This window comes from Salvelinus fontinalis, chromosome 34, assembly GCF_029448725.1.
Source record: "Salvelinus fontinalis isolate EN_2023a chromosome 34, ASM2944872v1, whole genome shotgun sequence".
Taxonomy (NCBI): Eukaryota; Metazoa; Chordata; class Actinopteri; order Salmoniformes; family Salmonidae; genus Salvelinus; species Salvelinus fontinalis.
The window spans coordinates 9,439,205-9,465,973 of NC_074698.1; the positions used below are offsets into that span (position 1 = coordinate 9,439,205).

Below are 26,769 nucleotides of genomic sequence, written 5' to 3' on the forward strand. Positions count from 1 at the left end.
AATTACATTTCCTGTAATACTTTGTATTCCATAAGATCAAGTTGAGTTTAATTTCAGTTGGCCTCATTCATTGTCCAGACTAAGAATGTGGTGCATACGGGAGTGTTTGGCATGAAATAAAACATAAGAAGCAATGACATATTGATGTTTAATGAAGCTGAGCATTGAAGCGGATCATGTTGATGCTGTAAAATGCCAGTGTCAGTGAAAGCCATGTTCACAAAAACAGATGCAGTCAAACATATTGGCATGATCACTTATTCATGATTCACTATTCCTTTAAAATAAGTTGAGATGTGAACACACAGTTTTCAATGTGCATTTGTTTCAAAGGTCCAATAAATCAATCAAAACTGAAAATGTTTCACTTAAGTCAAAAATGGCATGAACTAAATTCACAATGAATTTGGTTTGAGGCAAGTGATTCTCGGCAAGTGTAGTTGATCCTACTTGTGGCAAGTTGAAGGTGCCCGCAGGGTAAAAATAGCAAGGAAGCCAATACATTTGTATGCATCTGTTCAATCCAAACTCATAAAAGCTTGTCTCTTCATAGACCCATTAAACTCCTGCCATGTTAAGTTAATGAGAAAACATACCTTGATAAGTGAGTATTCATAAAACCACACATTTCTTGGTTCTATCATAAAACCCACAATAGCAACATCTCAAAACACTGAGAATTGTTAGTGTAATAAGGCATGTGTCAACTATCTCAGTTGGAAACAGGTGGTTAAAGCTAGGTGATATCCGGTTTAAACTTCAGATTCACCTCATCACTAAAGACTGTTGAATAGTCTGAATAGGCTCATTCAGGCTGTGGATGATGACAATGATTGGCTATGACTGGGTCCTGGTTTAATAATGACTTTATACGGACAACCTTCATGTGGACCCTTGTTCCTACTGGACATTTTGGGCTCTATTCAATCCGTAGTGCTGAATATCCGCCTTATAGCGCAACTGACAATTTAAAGGCAATGTTCCCGCAGTCACCGAGACTGCATTCATGGTAAATACTGCATTTGTCAGCTCAACAGGAAATTACCCTTAAACTTTTACACGATACGGGTCGAATCCAGCCCTTAGTGTCTCAAGACCAGCTGGTCCCGTTGTATTTGAGCTGCCCTTAGTGTGTACTATTAATCAGATCCTATGAGAAAGGTGGTGTGTCTACTCCTCAGCCTTGGGAAAGAGGTAAGTGAGTAACTCCAGCATCCCAGGACTGGTCCCTACCATCTCCCCCCTCCAGAAGATTATATGTAAAGGTAAGGTCAGCGTTGCTCAGCTCATCAGAGACGTAACACTAGAGAGGACTGTGCACCTTTCAGCAAAACCTAATTTTCAGACACATATCCACACAGTAATGTACCTATACGGTTATGTCAGCATACACACATCCATTTGTCATTTTGGTTATTCTATCCCGCTCGATTTACTCAGGATGTTGAGCATTTCCACACCCAGAGAGATCATGGACATCTGAGTGAAAATTAAAAGCGCTAGCTTTGAGGTGAAGTGGGGGGACCTCATAAATAACTTAGCCTGGCCACTGGCAAAATGTACTTGCCTGTATGACAATATCATGGGCTGAGAAATGTGTTTTGCTATGTGGTTGGTTTTTGAATGGCAAAGGAAATGTGAGGGACTGGTGCAATCAAATGAACAGACCACAAGCGGACTCTTCATGACCGTCAGTTTAGTTTCCCTTTCCCCTCAATACACCAACATTGTAGAAGTGCATCAAGGAGAATGTGCTTCCATTACAACCAGCTACAGCATTAACAAGCTTAGATATGCATATCAATGACTTTGCACCTTAATTGAATGGCATCCACTTGTACACACGCACACACTCCAAACCCTTCAGCCCCCTCCCTCCCATTCCCAAAGCTCTTCTAAAATCTCAATATATATCTGCCCTAAACAAATCCCACACATTCCATTGGAATTCAAGTGGATTTCATTATTCCTCTTTCACCCTTAGATCAACATATACTTTGTGTAGCTTGTAAGACCCCCCCCCCTCTCTGAAATGACCTGAAGATCATTACTCTACAGTGGGATGCAGTCCTTGTGCTGGGCTGGAGAGGAGGGCAGGCCAGCGCCTCTCATTCATCCTCAAAGCCCTGGTTCAGGAGGAAGTTGGCCGCTAGGTTCTCGTTCTTTTCACAGGCAAAGTAGGCCTGGATCACCAGCGCCTCGGGGAAACCCAACGCTTTTAACTGAGACGAGAGAAAAAAACATAACATTTCAACATTACAATTTCTCACCAGAAAGTTCACAATGTATGCATTTCTTAGCTAGTCTCCTTGTCAGTTGAAGCCATCTTATGCCCTAAACAGTGCATTGAGAGGTCTTTAGCTCCCCTCACCCTCTCGATGGCTTCCTTCTCCTGAGGCGTGACCTGAATGTAGTTGACTGGAGCTCCCTCCTCCACTGCAGCACCCAGGTCCCCCACCTCAGGCACGTCTCCTACCTCCCCCGCCGGCTCATTCAGCATCTGGATGAACAGCTCCTGGTACTGGCTGATTTGCTGTTGTTGAGTTTTAACAATAGGGAAAGATAGGTAGACAGCAATCAGCAGAACATACATTGTGAAATCACAAAACCTGGGAGGTGTCACGCAAGTATGAGTGGTGGTACCATCAGTGTGTGTAGTGCATGGTGTATGTGTGTTACCTGTAGGAGCTGTGGGTTCTCCCGGCCCAGCTGTTGGAGTAGAGCTGGCAGCAGTGAGGGGTTCTGCTGGATCACCTGCCTCATGCTCTGGAACTGAGGCTGGGAACGCAGGAACTCCAGAGGGTTTTCTCCTGCAACACACACAGAATATTTACAGAAGAGAACATGTTGATACATACAGTAGATATAGATACAACACTTACTAGGGAAAATGCACATAAACCATTCCCATCTTTCCAACAATCTGATATGCAGTGCATTTGGAAAGTATTCAGACCCCTTGACTTTCTCCACATGTTATGTTACAGGCTTATTCTAAAATTGATTAAATAAATGTTTTCCTCATCAATCTCCGCACAATACCCCATAATGACAAAGTGAAAAAAAAGAAATTTCAGACCCTTTGCTATGAGACTTGAAATTGAGCTCAGGTGCATCCTGTTTCCATTGATCATCCTTGAGATGTTTCTACAACTTGATTGGAAAGGCACACACCTGTCTATATAAGGTCCCACAGTTGACAGTGCATGTCAGAGCAAAAACCAAGCCATGAGGTCGACGGAATTGTCCGTAGAGCCCCGAGACAGGATTGTGTCGAGGCACAGATCTGGGGAAGAATACCAAGCAATTTCTGCAGCATTGAAGGTCCCCAAGAACACAGTGGCCTCAATCATTCTTAAATGGAAGAAGTTTTGAACCACCAAGACTCTTCCTAGAGCTAACCGCCTGGCCAAACTGAGTAATCAGGGGAGAAGGGCCTTGGTCAGGGAGGTGACTAAGAAACCGATGGTCACTGACAAGAGCTCCAGAAATCCTCTGTAGAGATGGGAGAATCCTCCAGAAGGACAACCATCTCTGCAGCACTCCACCAATCAGGCATGTACACACGGAAGCCAGACGGAAGCCACACCTCAGTAAAAGGCACATGACAGCCCACTTGGAGTTTGCCAAAAGGCACCTAAAGGACTCTCAGACCATGAGAAACAAGATTCTCTGGTCTGATGAAACCAAGGTTAAGGAGATTGTGGACTACAGGAAAAGGAGGACTGAGCACGCCCCCATTCTCATCGACGGGACTGTAGTGGAGCAGGTTGAGAACTTCAAGTTCACATCAACAACAAACACACCAAGACAGTCGTGAAGAGGGCACGACAAACACCTATTCCACCTCAGGAAACTCAAAAGATTTGGCATGGGTCCTGAGATCCTCAAAAGGTTCTACAGCTGCAACATCGAGAGCATCCTGACTGGTTGCATCACTGCCTGGTACGGCAATTGCTCGGCCTCTGACCGCAAGGCACTACAGAGGGTAGTGCGTACGGCCCAGTACATCACTGGGGCTAAGCTTCCTGCCATCCAGGACCTCTACACCAGGCGGTGTCAGAGGAAGGCCCTAAGAATTGTCAAAGACCCCAGCCACCCCAGTCATCGACTGTTCTCTCTACTACCGCATGGCAAGCGGTACCGGAGTGCCAAGTCTAGGACAAAAAGGCTTCTCAACAGTTTCTACCCCCAAGCTATAAGACTCCTGAACAGGTAATCAAATGGCTACCCGGACTATTTGCATTGTGTGCCCCCCCCCCAACCACTCTTTTTACGCTGCTGCTACTCTCTGTTTATCATATATGCATAGTCACTTTAACTATACATTCATGTACATACTACCTCAAATTGGGCCGACCAATCAGTGCTCCCGCACATTGGCTAACCGGGCTATCTGCATTGTGTCCCACCCACCACACCCTCTTTTACGCTACTGCTACTCTCTGTTCATCATATATGCATAGTCACTTTAACCATATCTACATCCTACCTCAATCAGCCTGACTAACCGGTGTCTGTATGTCTGCCTCTACTTTTATAGCCTCGCTACTGTATATAGCCTGTCTTTTTTACTGTTGTTTTATTTCTTTACCTACCCATTGTTCACATACCTTTTTTGCACTATTGGTTAGAGCCTGTAAGTAAGCATTTCACTGTAAGGTCTACACCTGTTGTATTCAGCGCACGTGATAAATAAACTTTGATTTGAAGATTGAACTGTTTGGCCTGAATGCCAAGAGTCACGTCTGGATGAAACCTGGTACCATCCCTACGGTGAAGCAGGGTGGTGGCAGCATCATGCTGTGGGGATGTTTTTCAGCGGCAGGGACTGGGAGACTAGTAAGGATCAAGAGAAAGATGAACAGAGCAAAGCAGAGAGATCCTTGATGAGGAGCGCTCTGGAGCACGTTAGGACATCAGGACTGGGGTGAAGGTTCACCTTCCAACAAGATAACGACCCTAGCGTCATACCCAAGAAGACATGAAGCTGTAATCGCTGCCAAAGGTACTTTAACAAAGTTCTGAGTAAAGGGTCTGAATACTTATGTAAATGTGATTGTGGGGAATTGTGTGTAGATTGATCAGGGGAAAAAAACATTTAATCAATTTCAGAATAAGGCTGTAACTTAACAAAACGTGGAAAAATTTCCAGAATGCACTGTACAGTAGATGTAATACCATAGCAGAGATATAGGCAGATGAACTCACCCTCAGCTACAGTAGGGGTCTCTGTGCCTGTGCGGGCAGATGCAGGAAGCTGTGCTGGGGGATTAGTCTCTTGGACCGGACTGCTAGGAATGCCCTGGAAACACACACACAGCACTAATGGACAGGCTGGTTCTAAGCTGAGGGTACATATAAAACTATTTTATAGCGTCACTGTGCTGTAATAGTATTTTTTGTACAAATGTAGTACACCAGTGTTAAACTGTATTCTGAAAGCTGATGTCGCACAGTGCTGGTGTAATTTTGCTGAGTCATTGTACATGCTGCCATGTTAAAGTTTCATCAAATATGGTGCCACGCTGTACAGTGAAATTTTGCATTCATGGTCTTTTTTGGGGCTATTGTTCAGTGTCATTTTGCAGAGTCATGGTGTATGGTGCCTGGTTGCACAGTATTGTGTATGCTAGGTAGTTGTGTGGTGTGTTGACGGTTCTCACAGTGAGGAGGTACTCCACAGCCCGATGGGGGTTGTTGAAGCTGGCCCGGAGAGCAGCTACCACTCTCTCCCTCTCATAACCCATAGACATTATCTCTGTCAGCATGGTCTCATACTCCGCTCCTGTCACTGACCAAAAGAAACAAGTTGTTAACCATCTACCCAAGTTACAATGGACAATATTTACACCCATAAACACATAGCTGCTAGAAGGCATCTTACAAATCGCCATACTATATGCTATCATCAATCTAGCAACACAGCAGATACATTCCACACTGACACATTATTCACATTGATGGACTTCGACCTGGCTCTCACCCAAGGCAGAGGAGGCATCTCCCCCCTGGACCTCCACACTGGGGTCGGAGCTGCAAACAGAACGACAGGGTCAAAAATCCAGTCAACCCATTCAAAACATTCAGTGGTATATTGTATATTCTGCTGCCAATGACTGGAACGAACTGCAAAAATCACTAAAGCTGGAGACTTATCTCCCTCACTAGCTATACGCACCAGCTGTCAGTGCAGCTCACAGATCACTGCATCTGTACATAGCCCATCTGTAAATAGCCCATCCAACTACCTCAGCCCCATACTGTATTTATTTATCTTGCTCCTTTGCACCCCAGTATCTCTACTTGCACATTCATCTTCTGCACATTCTACCATTCCAGTGTTTAATTGCTATATTGTAATTACTTTGCGACCATGGCCTATTTATTGCCTTACCTCCCTTCTACCTCATTTGCAGATGCTGTATATAGACTTTTTCTACTGTATTATTGATTGTATGTTTATTTATTCCATGTGTAACTGTGTTGTTGTATGTGTCGAACTGCTTTGCTTTATCTTGGCCAGGTCGCAGTTGCAAATGAGAACTTGTTATCAAATAGCCTACCTGGTAAAATAAAAAATAAATTGTGGTCGTAAATAATATGTCATTTAGCAAACGCTTTTGTCCAAAGCAACTTAGTCATGTGTGCATACATTTTCCGTATGGGTAATGAAAATGAACCCACTATCCTTGAGTTGCAAACACCATAATCTACCAACTGAGCTACAGGTACTTCAGGGGGTGTATTCAGTAAGATGAAAAAAATAAGAAATGTTCAATGATGTTTAGGTCATATTTGTCCGACACAAAATGTGTCTATGTTAAGAGTTCTGTAACGCGCTACCCTCCTGAACAGGCTTACTTTATTTTATTAAGCTTACTATTATTAAGCTTACTTTATTACTCTCTCCAATTTGGCAGACTGTCTACCAAATCATAGGTTAATATCAGTTCTACCGCTGTCTTCTGTCTGCCTACCTGGCTGGAGCTGGGGGCTCTGCAACTGTAAGTGTGGGCTCCTCTGAGGGGATAGGGATGGCTGCAGGGGCCGGGCCCGCAGACAACCCAGAGTCCTGGACAGGGGCCTTGGGTGCCTCTGAGGAAGGTGTTGAAGCAGCTATGGCAGACTTTGCCTAGTTCCAGACGAGATATAAACAGGCTATTACTGTCATCTATGCAGACAATCATGTAACACCAACACAGGTGGGTGCAGCTCATTAAGAGTCCAAGTAAAATGGATTAGGGAAATGTACCTTCGATACCATAACTACAACGAAATTCTTCTCGTCAATTTTGTAGTCTTTAATAGGTGTGTCATCTTGCAGGATTTTGCCAGCATATATGAGCTTCTGTCCAGACACTGGGAAGTTATCTTTTCCCCTCTCTGCTTCGATCTTCTCTTTCAATGCCTTCACCTGTTGAAACCAAAAAAAAGCTGTTCAGCCTTGCTTTAATTGTTAAGCACAGTGCAACCCAAAAGTTGCTCGCTAACACTGACTGTTTGAATTGCGGTTTACCTTACATGATGTAGCTAGCTAGCTATTTTCACTCCATGACCTAGCTAGTAAATGTCTGCTAGAATATTGCTAATTAATCGTCCTACTGGACTTGCATCATCAATAACTAAAATAGATAACGTAGTTAGCTAGCTAGTAATATGGCTGTCTAGCTAACGCTAGATAGTTGGCTTAAGCTGACATTAACGTGATGAGGGATAACAAACGTTAGCTAGTCGTGTAGCAAGCTAGCTGATGTTTTTGCGGAGAATAATTTACCTAGCTAGCTAATAATGAGACTCACCATTGGATTAGCAAATTGACACACATTAGCTTGCAAGCTAGTTTGCTTTAGCTATATCGTGCTGGAAAGCTAAGACTAAGAATGAGCTAGTTAGCAAATGTTTGGGGTGTCAATAACATATAGGTAGCTAGCGTTAGCATATGTTAGTTGTATTATCCGAATTGATCATCTGGGACCAATTAATTTGGTCATTCGTGCAAATAACAAAAAAGATAGTTAACCATGCGGGCTAGTTAAAACGCACACAGCTGGCATTATTATGAACAAATGGGCACTTACCGTTTGATCAGGGTCTATGTCAATCTGAATGGTCTGCTGTTGCAGAGTTTTTAGCGTGATTTGCATTGTCGCGGTAGCTCACGCTGTTTTCCCCTTGCGCTTCGATTACAGCTGTGTTTAAAAATATTCAAAAGTAAAACAGAAATTACATTTAACCACAAGTTCAAGCAAGAGAATATTTACCCATGACCATGAGATGAGTCCATGAGCACTCAGCAAATCGCCATCTTTGATGACACAAAACTCAGAAGTAGGTGGCGTGTAACGGTTTGCTGCCCAACTTGCAGCCTCGAGCGCTCTTTAAATCTGATCGCTACAACCACTAACTGGTCAACCATATGAATATCCCGGTGTAATCACACACCTGGGGTGCCAGTTTATCCAGGTGGTAATAGGATCTACAATCTACTCTGCGAGAACAAATGATGCTTTGCATTCATGGCATGATCTGTTGACAGCTGTGACCGGTGTGGTGGCGACCAACTGGGTTTACAGAACAGCAAATATACAACAAATGTACTAACGTTAGTATTTTAGTTTAGTTAAAGTCACTAGTCAGAGTGGCACCTTTTCAATGAGGTACGGTCAGATATTAATAGATCCATCTGTGTTAAGGTCCTCCTAACATTATACCCTGATGAAGACAGCTTGTCGGTCGGAACGTTGGATATTAGGTTATTAAATTGTTGAGTCTGAGCTAGTGTGCGGCTCTCCTTTTCTTTTCCAAAGGTCATCCTAACAACCATTTCAAAGCTACATGTTCGATCTGTATCAGATCAGCGTCAACTGAAGTGAAATAGGCATTTTACTTTCCATAATAAAATATTACTCTAAAGTATCTTAAGATTAAGAAGATAGAAGCTAATAAATATGTTTTATGTTTACTGTATATGAAATAGGAATAACTCTGAATACACGATCAATTCATTTTGTAAATTATTTCTCAACATTTTGGTGTGTGTGATTTGTTGACTATTTACGCTGGTAACGCGTAGTCAAGCGCATCATAATTTGGGTTATGACATCACAATGTTAAATAGGCAACATATTTTGATGTTCTGCAAAATAAGGCATAGTCTACAAATTCACTGAAATGGGATGTTTGTGTTGCTGTAAAAAGGTATATGTCTAATCTGGGCTAGAATTGATCTAATTCTGTTACAATTTAGAGTATATTCTATTCTTTTCAGCTATTCCTAGTTGTTTCATTGTCTATTTATGTGTCCCAAGTGGCAGGATTTGGGACAGAGGGTATAACTGTATGGTTACAATGGTTTTATTTTTATAAACATGTATTTTTGCAATTTGTTAGCCTATGATACAGAATTCAATATGATTGGGCGACGAGTTCTTTATTTTATGGTCAGATCATGTGGTTTGGGTGTGACCTTTGCTGCTAGTTCAAATATAACAAGCTCTGTTGTGAAGCAAGAAAGATCTTTTAATTTGAATTGTTATGTACTATATTAGCTATATAATGTTTCTCCAAACAGAAAAAGAAGTGCAGAGTTCGCTTCGGGATTGGGAGCCGCTGTCCATCGCCGTTCCCAATCCCACCCAAACTGACGTCATTGGATGCCAGCATGGTAACTGCGTCAGTTTGGAAAAACCGGGAGAAGAAGAACGTAAAGGATCACCACCAACTTGATTCTTCCTTTGTCTCTTCTTTCCATTTGAAACCGTCTACAACATCTCTGACGCCCCTCGACCCCTTGTCTGGCCGAACACCAATCGGCACTCCATCTCCCTCACCCCCCTCACACCCTGGATCCCCTGCCAGATCCCCTTCCACTCTCTCCAAGTTCTTCAGCCTCTCTTCCCTCTCCTCTCTCCACATGTCATCTATCTCTTCTTCTTCTTCTTCTTCAGAGGAAGGATCACAGACCTCCTCCCCTTTTAGTGTTTCTTCTGTTTCCCTGGCTGTCTCAACTCAGTCATCCTCCTCTGTCACTCCCCCCAGTCCTGCCTGCCCTTCCCCCACAACTCACATCTCCTCCCCTGCCCCCCAGTCCTCCTCTCCAAACCCCCTGGACCACCATGGAGAGACCAACAAAGACAGTGAGACTGCCAGGTACTGCAGCCTGATATCAAATTTCACGCCAACCAACACGATTGAATTGAAATGAAAAAGCCAATGTAATATAGCTAACCTAATGCATATGTCTGTGTGTCTTTACAGAGATCTTATGAGCTCTGAGGTCAAAGAGGTGGGGGCAGTTGTTCCACAGACAAAGAGAATGGTACCCCGATTTGCTGGCATCGCAGGTCTGTAAACGGGTGCCATTTGTTGGTACTATTTTTCTCAATTCATATTTGACAAAGCTTCTCTCTTACCGCTGTCCGTCTCTCGGTCTCTCTGCAGAGGCCTCCATTGACCTGAGGGCTTTCTCTGTCTCATTGGAGAGGTAAGTACTGTAGACAATAGCCACCTTCATCTCACTCGACTCTACATAAGAGTGGTCACTCACACCATGACATGGTAAGGAATATCTGTATGCCTGTACATTAAAACAGTGTTCAAACAGGCCGATTGGTGTTGAGCTACTGCTACTGAGGCCTGTAACCTGTCTCCCTTCCTCCAGGCCATTGGTCAGGTCTCGGGAAGCCATGGCTCGCCTCCCCAACCTGTTCAGCAAGAGTAGCACCCAGCTGGGGGAGCAGAGCTGCACAGGCGAGGGTGAAGACAACACCAAGCTCCTCGGGTAAAACACACACACATCCACACACACACACACTTACTCTTATCTCTGAGCTCTGCTTTTTGTTTTAAATAATTCTGTGTGGTACTCAGAGTTATCTTGCGTTCATGCCTTACAAATCCATTCATTAGTTTACCTTTGGTCCACAGTTCAGATATTAGTGTGTAACTGATGGCTTCTTTCCCACAGGTTGCCTAATATTGGCAACACCTGCTTCATGAACTCTGCTCTGCAGTGCCTGCTGGGGCTGCCAGCATTTTGCAGAGACATCCTGAGACAGCAGGACATCTGGAGTTCCTCCCCCTCCTCTAAACTGCTATGGTATACAGCCTCGCTCTCACCCTCCTGTCCCACCTGTACACACACTGGCCCACCCACCTAGACGCTTATAGTTACAGTACACAAGTCCCGCCTCAATGTATGTGTCAGTGGAGGCTGCTTGAGGGGAGGACGGCTCATAATGATGTCTAGAACGGAGCAAATGGAATGGCATCAAACACATGGAAACCATATGTTTGATGTATTTGATAGCATTCCACTGATTCCGCTCCAGCCATTACCACGAACCCGTCCTCCCCAATTAAGGTGCCATCAACCTCCTGTGGTATGTATGTATAGTATGTATGTATGTATGTATGTATGTATGTACGTATGTACTGAATGTATACTAAACACAAATATTGTCACGTTCTGACCTTTATTTTCCTTTGTTTTTGTCTTTAGTTAGTATGGTCAGGGCGTGAGTTGGGGTGGGCAGTCTATGTTATGTGTTTCTATTTTGAGGTTTGTCAATTGGCCTGATATGGTTCTCAATCAGAGGCAGGTGTTTTGCATTGTCTCTGATTGGGAACCATATTAAGGTAGCCTGTTTTCACTGTTGGTTTGTGGGTGACTGTTCCTGTTCGTGTGTTCCTGTTTTTTCTGTAGTCACTAGTTCGGGACTGTAGCTTCGTTGTTTTTTTTGTCTGTTTATTGTTTTTGTTCATATTGAGAAGTATTCTAATAAATGATGGATACGCACCACGCTGCGCTTTGGTCCTCCTCTCCTTCTACCGACGAAAGCCATTACAAATATAAACACAACAATTTCAAAGATTTTACTCAGTTACAATTCATATAAGGAAATTAGTCTATTGAAAAAAATTCATTAGGCCATAATCTATGGATTTCACGACTGAGCAAGGGTGCGGCCATGGGTGGGGCTGGGAGGGCATAGGCCCACCCACTGGGGAGTTAGGCCCAGACAATCAGAATGACATTTCCCCACAAAAGGGCTCTATTACAGACAGAAATACTCCTCAGCACCCCCTCAAAAGATGCCGCAGGTGAAGAAGCTGGATGTGGAGGTCCTGGGCTTGTGTGGTTACACGTGGTCTGCGGTTGGGAGGCGGGTTGGACATACTGCCAAATTCTATAAAACAATGTTGGAGATGGCGTATGGTATAGAATTGAACATCCAATTCTCTGGCAACAGCTCTGGTGGACATTCCTGCTGTCAGCATGCCAATTGCACACTCCCTCAAAACCTGAGACATCTGTGGTATTGTGTTGTGTAACAAAATTGAACATTTAAGAGTGGCCTTTTATTGTCCTCGGCACAAGGTGCACCTGTGTAATGATCATGGTGTTTAATCAGCTTCTTGATAGGCCACCTGTCAGGTGGATGGATTATCTTGGCAAAGGATAAATGCTCACTAACAGGTATGCAAACAAATTTGTACACAAAATTTGAGAGAAATAGGCTTTTTGTGCATATGGAAAATGTATGGGATCTTTTATTTCAGCTCATGAAACATGGGACCAACACTTCACATGTTGCATTTATATTTTTGTTCAGTATACTGTATGTATGTATGTATGTATGTATGTATGTATGTATGTATGTATGTATGTATGTATGTATGTGTGTGTATGTATGTATGTATACTGTCTTTCGTACACTCTTAGTGCCTCATGATTTTTAAGATAAAATGAACTCAGCTTCTGATTAACACCAGAGATGATTTTCTGTCACAATCAGGAATCAGTTGAATCATATTTGATCAGAGGCTAAAGTAGAAGCACAGAGCTAATCTGTGGCCAAAGTGAGAGAGTGAAACCTGAATGCATGCTCTTTGTCTCCCTCCACAGCTGCTTTGCCGAGTTACATCAGGCAAGGCTTTCTGGAGGCACTGTCAATGCTAAGACAAAGGAAAAGAAGAAAATCCTTCAAACAGTCAAGCGCTGTCTCTCCGTTTTCAATGAGGACTATGAGGACAACGAAGAACAGGTAAGATATTATTTGCTAAAAGACTCACATAACAATAAACCTGGGACACGTGACAGTCTTTTTGCTCAGCTCTGTTTCAGTTGTAGTTGTTGATGTATTTTCTGTTTCTTTCCCATTCTTCCCTTAGGATGCCCATGAATGTGTGTTGCTCCTCCTCTTTCAGCTGAAGGCGGAGGGTATGGCATTAAAGGGCTCACCAGAGCCGTACACCTGCCCCGTGAAGCAGTTAGAATTCAAGCTGAAGACTTTCCGTACCTGCACCAGGTAACAGCTGTCATTTGTATACGGTGTACCTTGATGTCTTCACCACATTTCTGAGGAGGTTTAATGTCAGCATAACATGCAGGATACAGAGGTAAAGCATTAAGATAGTTAGTGTGTAGAGGGATCAAAAGGTTTGTGTTGGAGAGCTGATGCATTTCTCTCCGTACTTCTGAAGCTGTGGAGTTATAGTGTATGGTCAGGAGGATTACAATCACTTGTCACTGAGCCTGAGCCATTACCTGGCACACAGCCTGGACCTCTACTTTAAGGTCAGCACTTAGCTTCAACCAAGAGTTAGTGAGTATGTCAAGGAACACTATCATTAATGTCATAATGTTCATAATTATATTGCTATGCTTTGTCACCTAGCCATCTGCGTTAGAGTGTGCATGCAGGGTGTGCTCAGGCAGCATGGCATCTGTGACTAGGCACTTCCTCACGCTGCCACGGTGAGTCCCCCCATCATCATCTCAGATTACAATTGACAGTCCTGATCTAACTCACCAAACTGGGTTATTGATTTGAGTACAAGACTGATTCCTCTGTCTGTCTCTCTGTCTCTCTGTCTCTCTGTCTGTCTGTGTGTCTCTCTCTCTCTCTGAGCAGGGTCCTAATGCTTCATATCAAGCGATTTACTGCAGGCAACTGGGAGCCAGAGAAGGTGGATGATCCCATGTCCATCCCTGCAGAAATAACCCTCCCAGCCGTATGTGGGGAGACAGCCAATGTCCAGCATGGAGCCAGGTTGGTTTACACTCTGTTTGGGGACATTGCACATTGAATAGCCAACACACACCATGATTTTCACACACTAAATATTTACTTTCAATGCCATCAATTTACACAGGGCAAGCTCCCTGGGGAAAAACAACATGGACAGCACACCTGCAAACTCCCCAAAAGGCACCCTTGATAGACCAGGTAGGACATTGTGTTGCTGACATCATGCAGAACACCCTCTCATGAAACAGGACTGTTGAGGAAAGCAAGTCGGAAGCTGAAGTTAAGAGTATATTTGTGGATAGGTTTCCACTTCACTTTCTGGTTTGTATTCACACTATATTTAATATACCCCCACCAGATTCAAATTCCTCTGACCAGCTAGAGAAACCAGCTGACAGTGAGAAAAAGCAGCAGGCAGCCACTGTGGTGAGGAGAGAGAGAGGGAGAGAGAGAGAGAAAAATAAATAACAGATAATTAGATCCAGTTGAGATAGTGGGCGGATCAAGATAAGGCAGTTATAGAAGACACCCCTATTCTGTAGACAAAATAACAATCCTATTATTAAATGTGTTTCCTTACAGAGACACCAGCCAGACAAGATCTACAAATTGTCAAGTGTGATCTCGCATCTGGGAGACAACATGTATACAGGTAAAATGCACGCAGGTATGCAGGCACGCACACAAAATTATGAAAGCTTAATGTACACTCTATTCTGTTTCCCTTGTTCCCTAGGCCACTACATCAGTGATGTTTTGGACAGCCGTGGCAGTGGGTGGCTCTGCCTGGATGACGCACATGTCTTGAGAACAGATGAGGCCACTGTGCTGAGGGCGATTGCACAGACTGCCTACATCCTGTTCTATGTCTGCAGGTAAGGCTCTAGCCCACACATTTGAGAAGAATGTCACAAATGGAGTCAATGACGACAATGAGTCATCAAGAAAAAAGAAAGTGTTTACCAAAGCTAGAAAGATGATTCATTGACCACACATTAAGAGTTATCCCTTTAACCTGTAATCCCTCTGTATGTGTTATTTTCCAGACATTGTATATACATGTAAGATCTTCTGTTTGTTCCAATGGTAAATGACGAGAAAGAGACATTCATGCGAGTAACCAGCCTTGTTCTGTACATCATGACACTTCCGGGTATCTCAAGCACCCCGGTATAAATACATGAGTTGCAGTAATAAACATTTACCAACAGATGGCATCACTGTGCCATCTTAAACCCATAACATCTTCCCTTTAATAAAATAGGACAGGAGGTGTCAATTCATTAACAAAACAAACCTAGTAATAGTTTCCAACATGAACAGTTTAGTTTTTTTTTTTTTTTTTTTCTCTCTCAGATAACAACTTAACACATTTTGATAGTCTCTTTACTTTTTTTTTTTTCTTTTAATCTCTTTCTGTCAACCCTGATGGGAAACCTACAGATTAAGTCTTTTTGGTGGCTGAGACAAACGCCCGTAGCGTGAAAAGACAGGGGGCTTGTCTGCGAGGACTGCGGGTTCCCGCACAGGCGTGTCACCTGACTGTCTAAGAGGAGTATTGATGGGCGAGGGAGCAGCCGACCTGTGATCACCTGGCTCTTCGCCCAGTGCCTCAGGCACCATTGCTGGAGTTCCTTCTTTTGTCATGCGACCCCTTTGACCATCAGGGTTCTGAGTAGGTGCTGGCTCAGCAATCCGAAGGTCAACCCTGTTGCGACGGTACAGTGATCCATTCACTTCGACCAAGTAGGAGCGTGGTGCCACTTTCTGTACACAGGATCCGAGTCTCCAGAGGCCCGTCCGGTCCCCTGGTAGTGGCTTCATTCGCACCGTTTCACCCACCCTGAGCTCAGGTAAGTCTTTTGCTGATTTGTCGTAGATGAACTTGGAGACCTGTCTTCTGTGACGTAGCTTCACCAGCACGTCAGTCACCACACAGGGCTCCAGGAGAGTGTTGGCTACTGGCAGAGCTGCTTTTAAGCGCCGTGCCATGAGGCGCTGGGCCGGGCTGCTATCCATGCCTTCTGTCGGGGTATTGCGCCACTGCGCCATTTTTACTGCGGACTCCGCCTTCCCATTAGCTTTTGGGTATCGTGGTGATGAAGTGACGTGCTCAAATTCCCATCCTGCAGCAAATTTTCGGAACTCAACACCGGAGAATTGGGGTCCATTGTCTGAAATTACCCTATCTGGCTGGCCATAGCGGGCAAACTGAGCCTTGCAGCGTTTGATCGTTGTCTCTGCTGAGAGGTCGGGGAGGAGGTCAATCTCCCAAAAGTCTGAATAATGATCAACTACCAGCAGAAAGTCTTTGCCACTGTGCTGGAAGAGATCTAAACTTACTATCTGCCAGGGGCGCATCGGTAGCTCGTGGGACATCATCGTCTCTCTCTGTTGTTCAATGGCATATTCATTGCAGATTGTGCATTTACTGACATAGTCTTTGATTTCACTCTGCATTCCTGGCCAATACAGTGTGTCACGTGCTTGTCTGTAACAGGCCTCACCTCCTATGTGACTTGAGTGCACACGCGCCAACATCTCATGGCGCAGAGACCGGGGAATAACGACTCTCTGACACATGAATATTACTCCGTTTTGAACACTGAGCTCCTCTTTGACTTGCCAATATTCTCTGACGGCTAAAGCAGTTTCTTCCTTGCAGTCGGGCCAGCCCATCATAATCACAGACCTCAATTCCTGGAGTTGTCCGTCCCTGTCTGTGTGCTGTCTGATTTGTATAAGGCGCTGGTCCGTAACATTGAGGTAGTCAGCCTGGTTGATGTGTTCAACATCCACTTGCTCTCTTTGTAAGCTGCACACTGCGTGTTGTTCATGCATGGAGCGTGTGTGAATGCCTGATGCAGTAGCCCTGCTGAGCGTGTCACTCACATACATCTCTGGCCCTGGCTTATACACCACCGTGAGGTTGTAGTTTTGTAGGGCCAGTAGCATGCTCTGCAGTCGTTTTGGGGCATTCAGAAGAGGCTTGCTGAATATAGCAATAAGGGGCTTGTGATCTGTCTCTGCGGTAATATTGTCACGCCCGTACAGGTAGTGGTGGAAGCGTTGGCATGCAAACACAATGCTGAGGCACTCCTTCTCTATTTGGGCATAGTTCTGCTCTGTTAGGGTGAGTGCCCTAGAGGCGAATGCCACAGGCTGGCTCTCCTGCATGAGGCAACAGCCAAGTCCATACTGGCTTGAGTCACTCTGAATCGTGACAGGTTTTGACACATTGTAGTAACGCAGTACAGGTGTCTGGGTGACCAGTTTTTTTTATTTCCCTCACCGCTGCGTCATGTTTTGGGAGCCAATGCCAGATGGCGTCCTTGTCCATGAGCCTCCTTAGTGGCTCACACACTTCAGAGAGCCGCGGTAGGAATTTGGCCAGGTAAGTGACGAATCCGACGAAGCGCTGCACTCCCTTCACGTCAGATGGGTGGGGCATTTCCAAGACAGCCTTCACTTTTTCAGGATCCGCCTTCAATCCGATGGAGGACAAAATGTGCCCATGAAAGCGGACCTCTGGCACTTTAAACTGAAGCTTTTTTATGCTTAGTCTTAGCTTGACCTGTCTGCATCTGACCATCAGGGCCAGCAGCTTGGCGTCATGGTCACATTCTGCCTCCTCATCACTGTCCCCACAGCCCACTACGAGGATGTCATCTGCTATGGGTTCCACGCCACTGAGTCCCATCAACAGCTCGTGCTGCTTCCGCTGATACACCTCTGGAGCCACGGAGACACCAAACGGAAGCTTCAACCACCTCTTCCTGCCCCAGGGTGTCCAAAAGGTGGTCATGTAGCTGCTGGGCTTGTCGAGCTTGCACTGCAGGAAGGCATCTCTAGCGTCCACGAGCGTGAAGATTCTGGCCTTTGGGAGCTTGTAAAGAACATCCTCCAACGTGGGCATAATGTAATGTGAACGTCGCAGAGCCCGGTTGAGGTGTTTAGGATCAATGCATATCCGTAGCTTGTCTGGTTTCTTGATGATAACCATATTACTTATCCAGTCTGTAGGCTCAGTGACGGATATCATGTGGCCATCTGCTTCGTATTTGTCAAGCTGAGCCTTCGTAGCTGCTTTCATGGCCACTGGTACATTACGGGGTGCACACTGGACAGGCTGGATTGCTGCGTCCAACTCAAAGTGGACTTCCCCGGGAACTGACTCGACCGGGGCGTTGAAGACATCATGGTACTTGCTTAGGAGTGTCTCCTTGCTCAGGGGCCCAGCCTTGACTTTATCTATAATGTTAAGATCAGCTGGGATGGTAAAGTTAATAAGCCCAAGGCGCTCGCATGTAGAACCTGACAGTAATGGCTGTTGACTAGCCTCAACTATTTCAAACTCAAGGGTGTGTTTCTGGCCACGTAAAACACACTCTGTCACAAACAGGCCTAAAGAGGTCATGAACTGGCCTGAATACAGTTTCAGCTTGGTGCTACTCTGTGTGAGATTGTCTCTGGGCGCGAGCCTCCTTTTATCTTTAAGGCTCATAACGTTGCATGTGGCCCCTGAATCTATCTGGCATTGCTGTGGTTTATTATTAAGTAGCAGAGTGAGGAACCACTTTTTTCCTTTTGCCTTCACTGCCCCTATGCACTCGCTAGCATATACATCCTCTGTGCTGTTGTTCCCTTCATCTGGGTTTGTTTCAATGGAGTTCACTTTACCCTCCTTTCTCTTGCTTTTCATGCAGACCCTTGCGAAGTGATTAGCTGTACCACAGGATTTGCATATTTTTCCATAGGCTGGGCAGTGTTCTTTTCCTCGTCCATGAGAAATGCCACAATATCGGCATGTATTGGGGTTGTCTACTGCAGAGTTGGCTGTAGTATTAGCATTAGCTGTGGCAAAGGGGAATTTCTTTACTGGCTGCCTGAATGTAGCATTGACATTGTCCATATGTTGCCTTTCTAGCTCCATGGACCTTATCCGTATATCAGTAAGCTCTGCTGCACGGCATGTCTCCACTGCCAAGACCAGCGTCAGGTCACGTTCTCTCAGCAAACGTCTGCGGGTGCCCTCATCAGTTATGCCAAGCACAATCTTATCTCTGATCAGTTCATCTCTTAAAGCACCATAGTCACATGTAGCTGCCTTTTCCCTTAACCTAGTGACAAAGCTGTCAATGGACTCCCCGTCCTCCTGTTTGCAACAACCGAAAACATAACGCTCGTAGATGACGTTCTTTGCTGGCTTAAAGTAATGTTCAAGAGCATCAAGAATAGTTATAGCGTTACCTTGCTGAGCTGCTGTTAGGTTCAGGTTGTGTTTGTATACGTGTCGGCATTCAGTTCCCATTATAGTCTTCAAAGTGGCAGCCACTACCTCTTCGTCCTTTTCCAGAAGTCCCGTTGCTAGCGCATAGTCTTCCCATTCACCTCTAAACGTATCCCAGTTCGTGCTCCAATCCCCGCTGAGCTTCATAACGGCGGGAGGGGGAATGTTCGCTGCCATGTCTAACCGGTGCTAACAACACTGAAGCTAACTAGCAAACTCACTCTAGCTAAAGCCAATTCCGGCGAAATTTTACTCAAATAAACAATTGTTTGGTAAACCAGAACAGGTTACTCTAATTTGCGGAAAGCATGGTTAGTGATCCCTCTTCTGACACCAGGTTTGTTCCAATGGTAAATGACGAGACAGAGACATTCATGCGAGTAACCAGCCTTGTTCTGTACATCATGACACTTCCGGGTATCTCAAGCACCCCGGTATAAATACATGAGTTGCAGTAATAAACATTTACCAACAGATGGCATCACTGTGCCATCTTAAACCCATAACATTTCTGTCATTTCTCATTGTAGTGGAGCAGGTGAAGGAGACCAGGCACCTCACTACCAGGAAAAGCACCAGGAGAACCCATCATTAAACTCAGGGAGAGGCACAGCTCTCAGGGACCACCTGGAGTAGCACCTACCACACACCAAGAAATATCAGATTAATCAAATTAGGCTGCCCAACACCACCATCAACTGCCCTAGACCACCATCAACTGCCCTAGACCACCATCAACTGCCCTAGACCACCATCAAGCTGCCCTAGACCACCATCAGGCTGCCCTAGACCACCATCAGGCTGCCCTAGACCACCATCAGGCTACCCTAGACCACAATCAAGCTGCCCTAGACCACAATCAAGCTGCCCTAGACCACCATCAAGCTGCCCTAGGCCACCATCAACCTGCCCTACACCACCATCAGACTATCCTAGACCACCAGGACATTAGGCTGCCCTAGACCACCAGGACACCAGGCTGCCCTAGACCACCAGGACACCAGGCTGCCCTAGACCACCAGGACATCAGGCTGCCCTAGACCACCTGGACACCAGGCTGCCCTAGACCACCAGAAGAAACAGCCTACACCACAAAGCATGCACCCACTCTAGGCCATCTACTGTATGTTTACAATTGTATAAATATTAAACATCTCACTGACCTAGTGCAATTAATTTTCCTTTACTGTACATGGTAGTTAATAAATGTACCTGCATTGCATTCAGAAAGTATTCAGATCTCTTGACTTTTTCCACATTTTGTTAAGTTACAGCCTTATTCTAAAATGGATTAAATTGTTTTTTTCTTCTTCTCATCAATCTACCCCATGACAGCAAAAACAGGTTTTTCTGAATTTTTTGCAAATTTATAAAGAAAACAAAAAGCTGAACTATCACATTTACATAAGTATTCACCCTTTACTCAGTACTTTGTTGAAGCACCTTTGGCAGCGATTACAGCCTCGAGTCTTCTTGCGTATGACGCTACAAGCTTAGCACACCTGTATTTGGGGAGTTTCTCCCATTCTTCTCTGCAGATCCTCTCAAGCTCTGTCAGGTTGGATGGGGAGCATCGCTGCACAGCTATTTTCAGGTCTCCAGAGATGTTCAATCAGGTTCTAGTCCGGGCTCTGGCTGGGCCACTCAAGGACATTCAGAGACTTGTCCCCAAGCCAACCCTGCGTTGTCTTGGCTGTGTGCTTATGGTCGTTGTCCTGTGGGAAGGTGCCCCCTTCGCCCCAGTCTGAGATCCTGAATGCTCTGGAGCTGGTTTTCATCAAGCATCTCTCTGTACTTTGTGCCGTTCATCTTTCCCTCGATTCTGACTAGTCTACCAGTCCCTGCTGCTGAAAAACATCCCCACAGCATGATGCTATCACCACTATGCTTCACCGTAGAAATGATGCCAGGTTTCCACCAGATGTGACGCTTGGCATTCAGGCCAAAGAGTTCAATCTTGGTTTCATCAGACCAGAGAATCTTGTTTCTCATGGTCTGAGAGTCTTTAGGGGGCTTTTGGCAAACTCCAAGCCTGCTGTCATGTGCCTTTTACTGAGAAGTGGCTTCCGTCTGGCCACTCTACCATAAAGACCCGATTGGTGGAGTGCTGAAGAGTTGGTTGTCCTTCTGGAGGGTTCTCTAATCTCCACAGAGAAACTCTGGAACTCTGTCAGAGTGACCATCAGGTTCTTGTTCACCTCCCTGACCAAAGCCCTTCTCACCTGATTGCTCAGTTTGGCCAGGCGGCCAGCTCTAGGAGTCTTTGAGGTTCAAAACATCTTCCATTTAGGAACGATGGAGGACATTTCCTTTGACCTCATGGCTTGGTTTTTGTTCTGACATGGACTATCAACTGCGGGACCTTATATAGACAGGTGTGTACCTTTCCAAATCATGTACAAGTATTTCTGTTTTTTATTTTGTATACATTTGCTAGAATGTCTAAAAACCTGTCTTCACTTTGTCATTATGGGGTATTGTGTGTAGATCGATGAGGATGTTTTATTTTTTTAATCCATTTTGAATAAGGCTGTAACGTAACAAAATGTGGAAAAAGTCAATACTTTCCTAATGCACTGTATAAGAGGCAATCTCTATCATTCATTCATGTTGGGTAAAAAGTGGAAAAAGTTAATATTACAACAATATTGTGTATCTACGCACTCCCTCGGAGTTGTAACGTAACCACAAATACAATGAAGTAATGGAACAATGAATGGCAATGTAACATAGACCATACATCACATATCAGTTTGGAAGACAGTCTTGACCCACAACTACTGTGGGAAAGACTAAGAGGACATCAACGTGTTGCACAAAAAATACAAAATATTTTTCTATAATGGATATGTTTATTGGTCTTTTACAACAATAAAAAAAAGGCTAGAAATACAGGAATACAAGAAATAAAAGGAGATGATGAATACCTGGTCGTCAACAGCCAGTCCACTAATAATAACAATCTTCAGGATGTTAAAGCTTTGAACCCATTGAAATCCTACTTTCTGCCTGGCAGACAAGGCTCCATAAATCATTCTGTTATAACACTGGTTCACACCAACACGATGGGAGAGGTGCTTATGGTATATGACACTAAAGCTATAAAACTGGTTCAAACACTATACACTTTTCCCCCCCACATGTCTTTATTGAGAAGTGTCTTTCAAAAGAAACAGAAACCTTTTTTCCCCCCAATTTGTTATGGTTTAAAATTATTAATAAAGGCCTCATATGTATTTACTAATTTACAAAATTGTAATTTATGTTTAACAATCAAGGCATCAACAAGTGTGCATATTCAAATTGATCGATTGCTCTACCCTGAACCACTGAATTAAAACCAACTCTCTAACACTCAATAAAACTTCAATAAACATGAATTATCCTTCTGTAAATCATGCTGATATTATTCAGCCATTTGTAATGCATTGAAATTAAGGTGACACGAGATGTCCAAGAAACCTTATGCATTTTGAGTTAAGTATTTTGTACATGGTACAGAAAACATAACTGAATAGGCAGAATTATACATAGCAATATTGTAGTATGTCAAGCACACATTTGGGCTGTCTTCCTAAAAAAAAGGGCCTTTGCTCCAAGTCTGACAAACCTAATTCCACACATTATCGTACACCACTTAAAGTAGACTGATATGTCAAATATAAAATGGTGGGTTATTGGACAAGGTTACATTGGTCAAGTTAACAGGGTTTTTTGCTGGTCATATATAAAGGGGGAATGCTGAGGCAACATGGCGTGGTACAATCTAATTTACTACAAACCTGCTACCAAATAGTTATTTACATAGTTATTTTTATACTAAACTAAATGGATTGCAGTATCTCTATGACAGTGGTGGTTTTGATGATTCAGTGGGATTGTCATTTAGGCTACCATTTAAAAAGAATTCCCTCACTTATGCTGTGCTATGTTTTACATATCCTGGTCCAATCTTGTACAATCATCAAAGACATGTTTTTACCGACTTGTGTGCAGTCGTCCACCTGTGTGCCAGTAAACCAGCTGAAATGACAGTGGTTAAATTCTAGCTAGAGGGCTGTTTGATTCTAATGGCTGTTCCAGGGAAGTAGCTTAACATAATTATTTGTTTTCCTGTTATTTGTTTTCGAGTGCCTATGCACACTCAGACTCCTATGCAATTTAAATGCACTTTTATCTGCAATTGATGTTAAAAACAAATCCAAGGCTTGATGTGCAGTACATTCATATGGAGGAGATTATGGATTTGCTTGGCCCTGCAGCTTGCCATAGAGGGGTAAGGCAGAGTAGTGGGGTCCACTGCTGGTGTCTGGGGTTAGGAGGACAGGGGTAAGGGTTGTAGGGGGCGGATGCCATGCTGCGTGTGGGCTGGAGGGAGAGCTTCTACTCTGGTTGGGGAGCTGCTGGTGTCTCGTTGGCATTGGCGTCCGTGGGCTCGTTTTCCACCTCGTCGTCGGATAGGAGGTCTATCGATGTTCCCTCCACCTGCCTGAGCGGCTGGGGGAGAAACTGATGGGGCCTCCACGCCTGCAGGGGACAGAGGGGGCCAGGAGAGGTGGAGAGGTATTAGTAACGAGGACCACAATTTGGCCAATATACACAACTGTTTGTGTGAAAAATATAATCTTAGAGTTTGTATGTGTGTGTGTGGGGGGCTCTAAATACCTGAGGCGGCTCTGGAGTGTGACCTCACGGCTGAGACCTTCGCTGGCCTCAGTGGCATCATCCAGCTCCCTCTGCAGCTTCCTGCGGTAGGCGTTGGCACGTGTGGCCTCCTCCACAGCTGCTTCATGCGAGAGTTGGCCTCCTCCATCTGACTCAGCAAGGAGTCACAACAGACATCAACAATGATGAACAGTCAATACTAATACTTACAATACTCAGCAGTCCTGTGGTCCAATGGTTACTGGAAATAACCTACTGTAGGAAAGACTCCAATCCTAAATCTTCACACCTATCCAATCCTGTCCCACCTGTGAGGATCTGTGTTTATTGCGCTATAACCCAATACTACATCACGTGATTGAATATTAGCAACTGTTGGCCTGGGCGCCTGGGTGTCTGTGCTGGAAGTAACATTTTGCCCCAGATAGTGTGCTGAGAAGCTGTGGTTAACCTTGAGCGAGAACAGTATGCTTTCTATGCAGGTGCAAATAGCTCAAACAATGTTACAGAACTGTCTGACCTCAGTCTCTAGGGTGTGGGAGCATAATCTACACAGCAACAGCGCCTGACACCAAGGAGCGCCAAGAGGCTGGGACCAGCCTGAGCGCCGGCGATGGGCTGAGCAAGTTTAAACCACGCTCAGCCTCTACTGTGATAGGCCAACAGACGGGTTGGAACTACGTCTATCACAGTATCAGAACAGCTGTTTACTTACCTCCTGCCAGTTCTCTGTTCTACCCTGCGAGGTGTTACAGTGAACCCGTATATACGAAAATTGCCTTTACCATTTATCGCTTGAGTTTAATAAAAATACTTAAAGTATATTCGGTGACTCTGAATCACATTTTGTCCTGATACCAGATTTGAATTGACGCAAATCCCTTATACACCTTAGAAGTAGCTAATGTTTGGGGTGTCAATAACATCTAGCTAGCTAGCGTTAGCCTATGTTAGTTGTATTATCCGAATTGATCATCTGGGACCAATTAATTTGTTCTTTCGTGCAAATAACAAAAAAGATAGTTAACCAAGCGGGCTAGATAAAACGCACACAGCTGGCATTGTTATGAACAAATGGGCACTTACCGTTTGATCAGGGTCTATGTCAATTTGAATGGTCTGCTGTTGCAGAGTTTTTAGCGTGATTTGCATTGTCGCGGTAGCTCACGCTGTTTCCCCCTTGCGCTTCGATTACAGCTGTGTTTAGAAATATTCAAAAGTAAAACAGAAATTACATTTAACCACAAGTTCAAGCAAGAGAATATTTATCCATGACCATGAGATGAGTCCATGAGCACTCAGCAAATCGCAATCTTTGATGACACAAAACTCAGAAGTAGGTGGCGTGTAACGGTTTGCTGCCCAACTTGCAGCCTCGAGCGCTCTCTGAGTCTGATCGCTACAACCACTAACTGGTCAACCATATGACTATCCCGGTGTAATCACACACCTGGGGTGCCAGTTTATCCAGGTGGTAATAGGATCTACAATCTACTCTGCGAGAACAAATTATGCTTTGCATTCATGGCATGATCTGTTGACAGCTGTGACCGGTGCGGTGGCGACCAACTGGGTTTACAGAACAGCAAATATACAACAAATGTACTAACGTTAGTATTTTAGTTTAGTTTACAGTCACTAGTCAGAGTGGCACCTTTTCAATGAGGTACGGTCAGATATTAATAGATCCATCTGTGTTAAGGTCCTCCTAACATTATACCCTGATGAAGACAGCTTGTCGGTCGGAACGTTGGATATTAGGTTATTAAATTGTTGAGTCTGAGCTAGTGTGCGGCTCTCCTTTTCTTTTTCAAAGGTCATCCTAACAACCATTTCAAAGCTACACGTTCGATCTGTATCAGATCAGCGTCAACTGAAGTGAAATAGGCATTTTACTTTCCATAATAAAATATTACTCTAAAGTATATTAAGAAGATAGAAGCTAATAAATATGTTTTATGTTTACTGTATATGAAATAGGAATAACTCTGAACACACGATCAATTCATTTTGTAATTTATTTCTCAACATTTTGTTGTGTGTGATTTGTTGACTATTTACGCTGGTAACGCGTAGTCAAGCGCATCATAATTTGGGTTATGACATCACAATGTTAAATAGGCAACATATTTTGATGTTCTGCAAAACAAGGCATAGTCTACAAATTCACTGAAATGGGATGTTTGTGTTGCTGTAAAAAGGTATATGTCTAGTCTGGGCTAGAATTGATCTAATTCTGTTACAATTTAGAGTATAGTCTATTCTTTTCAGCTATTCCTAGTTGTTTCATTGTCTATTTCTGTGTCCCAAATGGAAGGATTAGGGACAGAGGGTATAACTGTATGGTTACAATGGTTTTATTTTTATAAACATGTATTTTTGCTATTTGTTAGCCTATGATACAGAATTCAATATGATTGGGTGACAAGTTCTTTATTTTATGGTCAGATCATGTGGTTTGGGTGTGACCTTTGCTGCTAGTTCAAATATAACAAGCTCTGTTGTGAAGCAAGAAAGATCTTTTAATTTGAATTGTTATGTACTATATTAGCTATATAATGTTTCTCCAAACAGAAAAAGAAGTGCAGAGTTCGCTTCGGGATTGGGAGCCGCTGTCCATCGCCGTTCCCAATCCCACCCAAACTGACGTCATTGGATGCCAGCATGGTAACTGCGTCAGTTTGGAAAAACCGAGAGAAGAAGAACGTAAAGGATCACCACCAACTTGATTCTTCCTTTGTCTCTTCTTTCCATTTGAAACCGTCTACAACATCTCTG

At 44.1% G+C, this 26,769-nt stretch overlaps 2 protein-coding genes across 16 annotated transcripts in view; one reads left to right on the top strand and one right to left on the bottom strand.

Moving 5' to 3' along the window:
• The window catches only part of LOC129833028 (nuclear factor 1 X-type-like), a 211,516-nt gene extending 186,701 nt beyond the window's left edge, over positions 1-24,815 (top strand). For 9 of the 11 annotated variants that reach the window (XM_055897244.1, XM_055897249.1, XM_055897246.1 and 6 more), the window contains 12 exons: positions 9,575-10,152; positions 10,261-10,346; positions 10,444-10,486; positions 10,664-10,783; positions 10,970-11,101; positions 12,911-13,049; positions 13,177-13,313; positions 13,920-14,057; positions 14,161-14,234; positions 14,619-14,688; positions 14,773-14,911; positions 19,857-24,815. In XM_055897244.1, the coding sequence (XP_055753219.1) occupies positions 9,575-10,152; positions 10,261-10,346; positions 10,444-10,486; positions 10,664-10,783; positions 10,970-11,101; positions 12,911-13,049; positions 13,177-13,313; positions 13,920-14,057; positions 14,161-14,234; positions 14,619-14,688; positions 14,773-14,788 (1,533 nt within the window). In that variant the 3' untranslated portion in view covers positions 14,789-14,911; positions 19,857-24,815. Of the gene's footprint in view, positions 1-9,574; positions 10,153-10,260; positions 10,347-10,443; positions 10,487-10,663; positions 10,784-10,969; positions 11,102-12,910; positions 13,050-13,176; positions 13,314-13,682; positions 14,058-14,160; positions 14,235-14,618; positions 14,689-14,772; positions 14,912-19,856 lie in introns of those variants that run through there. The other 2 variants (XM_055897254.1, XM_055897255.1) reach the window with 2 other exon arrangements.
• LOC129833031 (UV excision repair protein RAD23 homolog A-like) lies at positions 132-25,391 on the bottom strand. Of its 5 annotated transcripts, XM_055897262.1 has the most exons (10): positions 8,265-8,551; positions 8,082-8,192; positions 7,256-7,417; positions 6,981-7,135; positions 5,987-6,036; positions 5,667-5,794; positions 5,212-5,305; positions 2,680-2,810; positions 2,372-2,533; positions 132-2,222 (listed from the first exon to the last, which is right to left on the bottom strand). In XM_055897262.1, the coding sequence occupies exons 2-10, from the start codon at positions 8,145-8,147 to the stop codon at positions 2,109-2,111; spliced, it is 1,062 nt and encodes a 353-aa protein (XP_055753237.1). In that variant the 5' UTR covers positions 8,148-8,192; positions 8,265-8,551; the 3' UTR covers positions 132-2,108. The 5 variants fall into 5 exon arrangements, with proteins under 5 accessions (XP_055753237.1, XP_055753239.1, XP_055753240.1 ...); XM_055897264.1 differs by lacking the exons at positions 8,082-8,192; positions 8,265-8,551 and adding an exon at positions 25,078-25,391; XM_055897265.1 differs by having other exon boundaries at positions 5,667-5,788; positions 8,082-8,552.
• Between the last annotated feature and the right edge of the window lie 1,378 nt (positions 25,392-26,769).

Excerpts from the sequence above, each read along its gene's own strand:
- LOC129833031 (XM_055897264.1), bottom strand. The coding sequence starts at position 25,143 with ATGCAAATCACGCTAAAAACTCTGCAACAGCAGACCATTCAAATTGAC. Across the intron at positions 5,306-5,666 it reads CTGTGGAGTACCTCCTCACT|GGCATTCCTAGCAGTCCGGT; the intron begins GTGAGAACCGTC and ends GTGTGTTTCCAG. Across the intron at positions 2,811-5,211 it reads GACCCCTACTGTAGCTGAGG|GAGAAAACCCTCTGGAGTTC; the intron begins GTGAGTTCATCT and ends TGTGTGTTGCAG.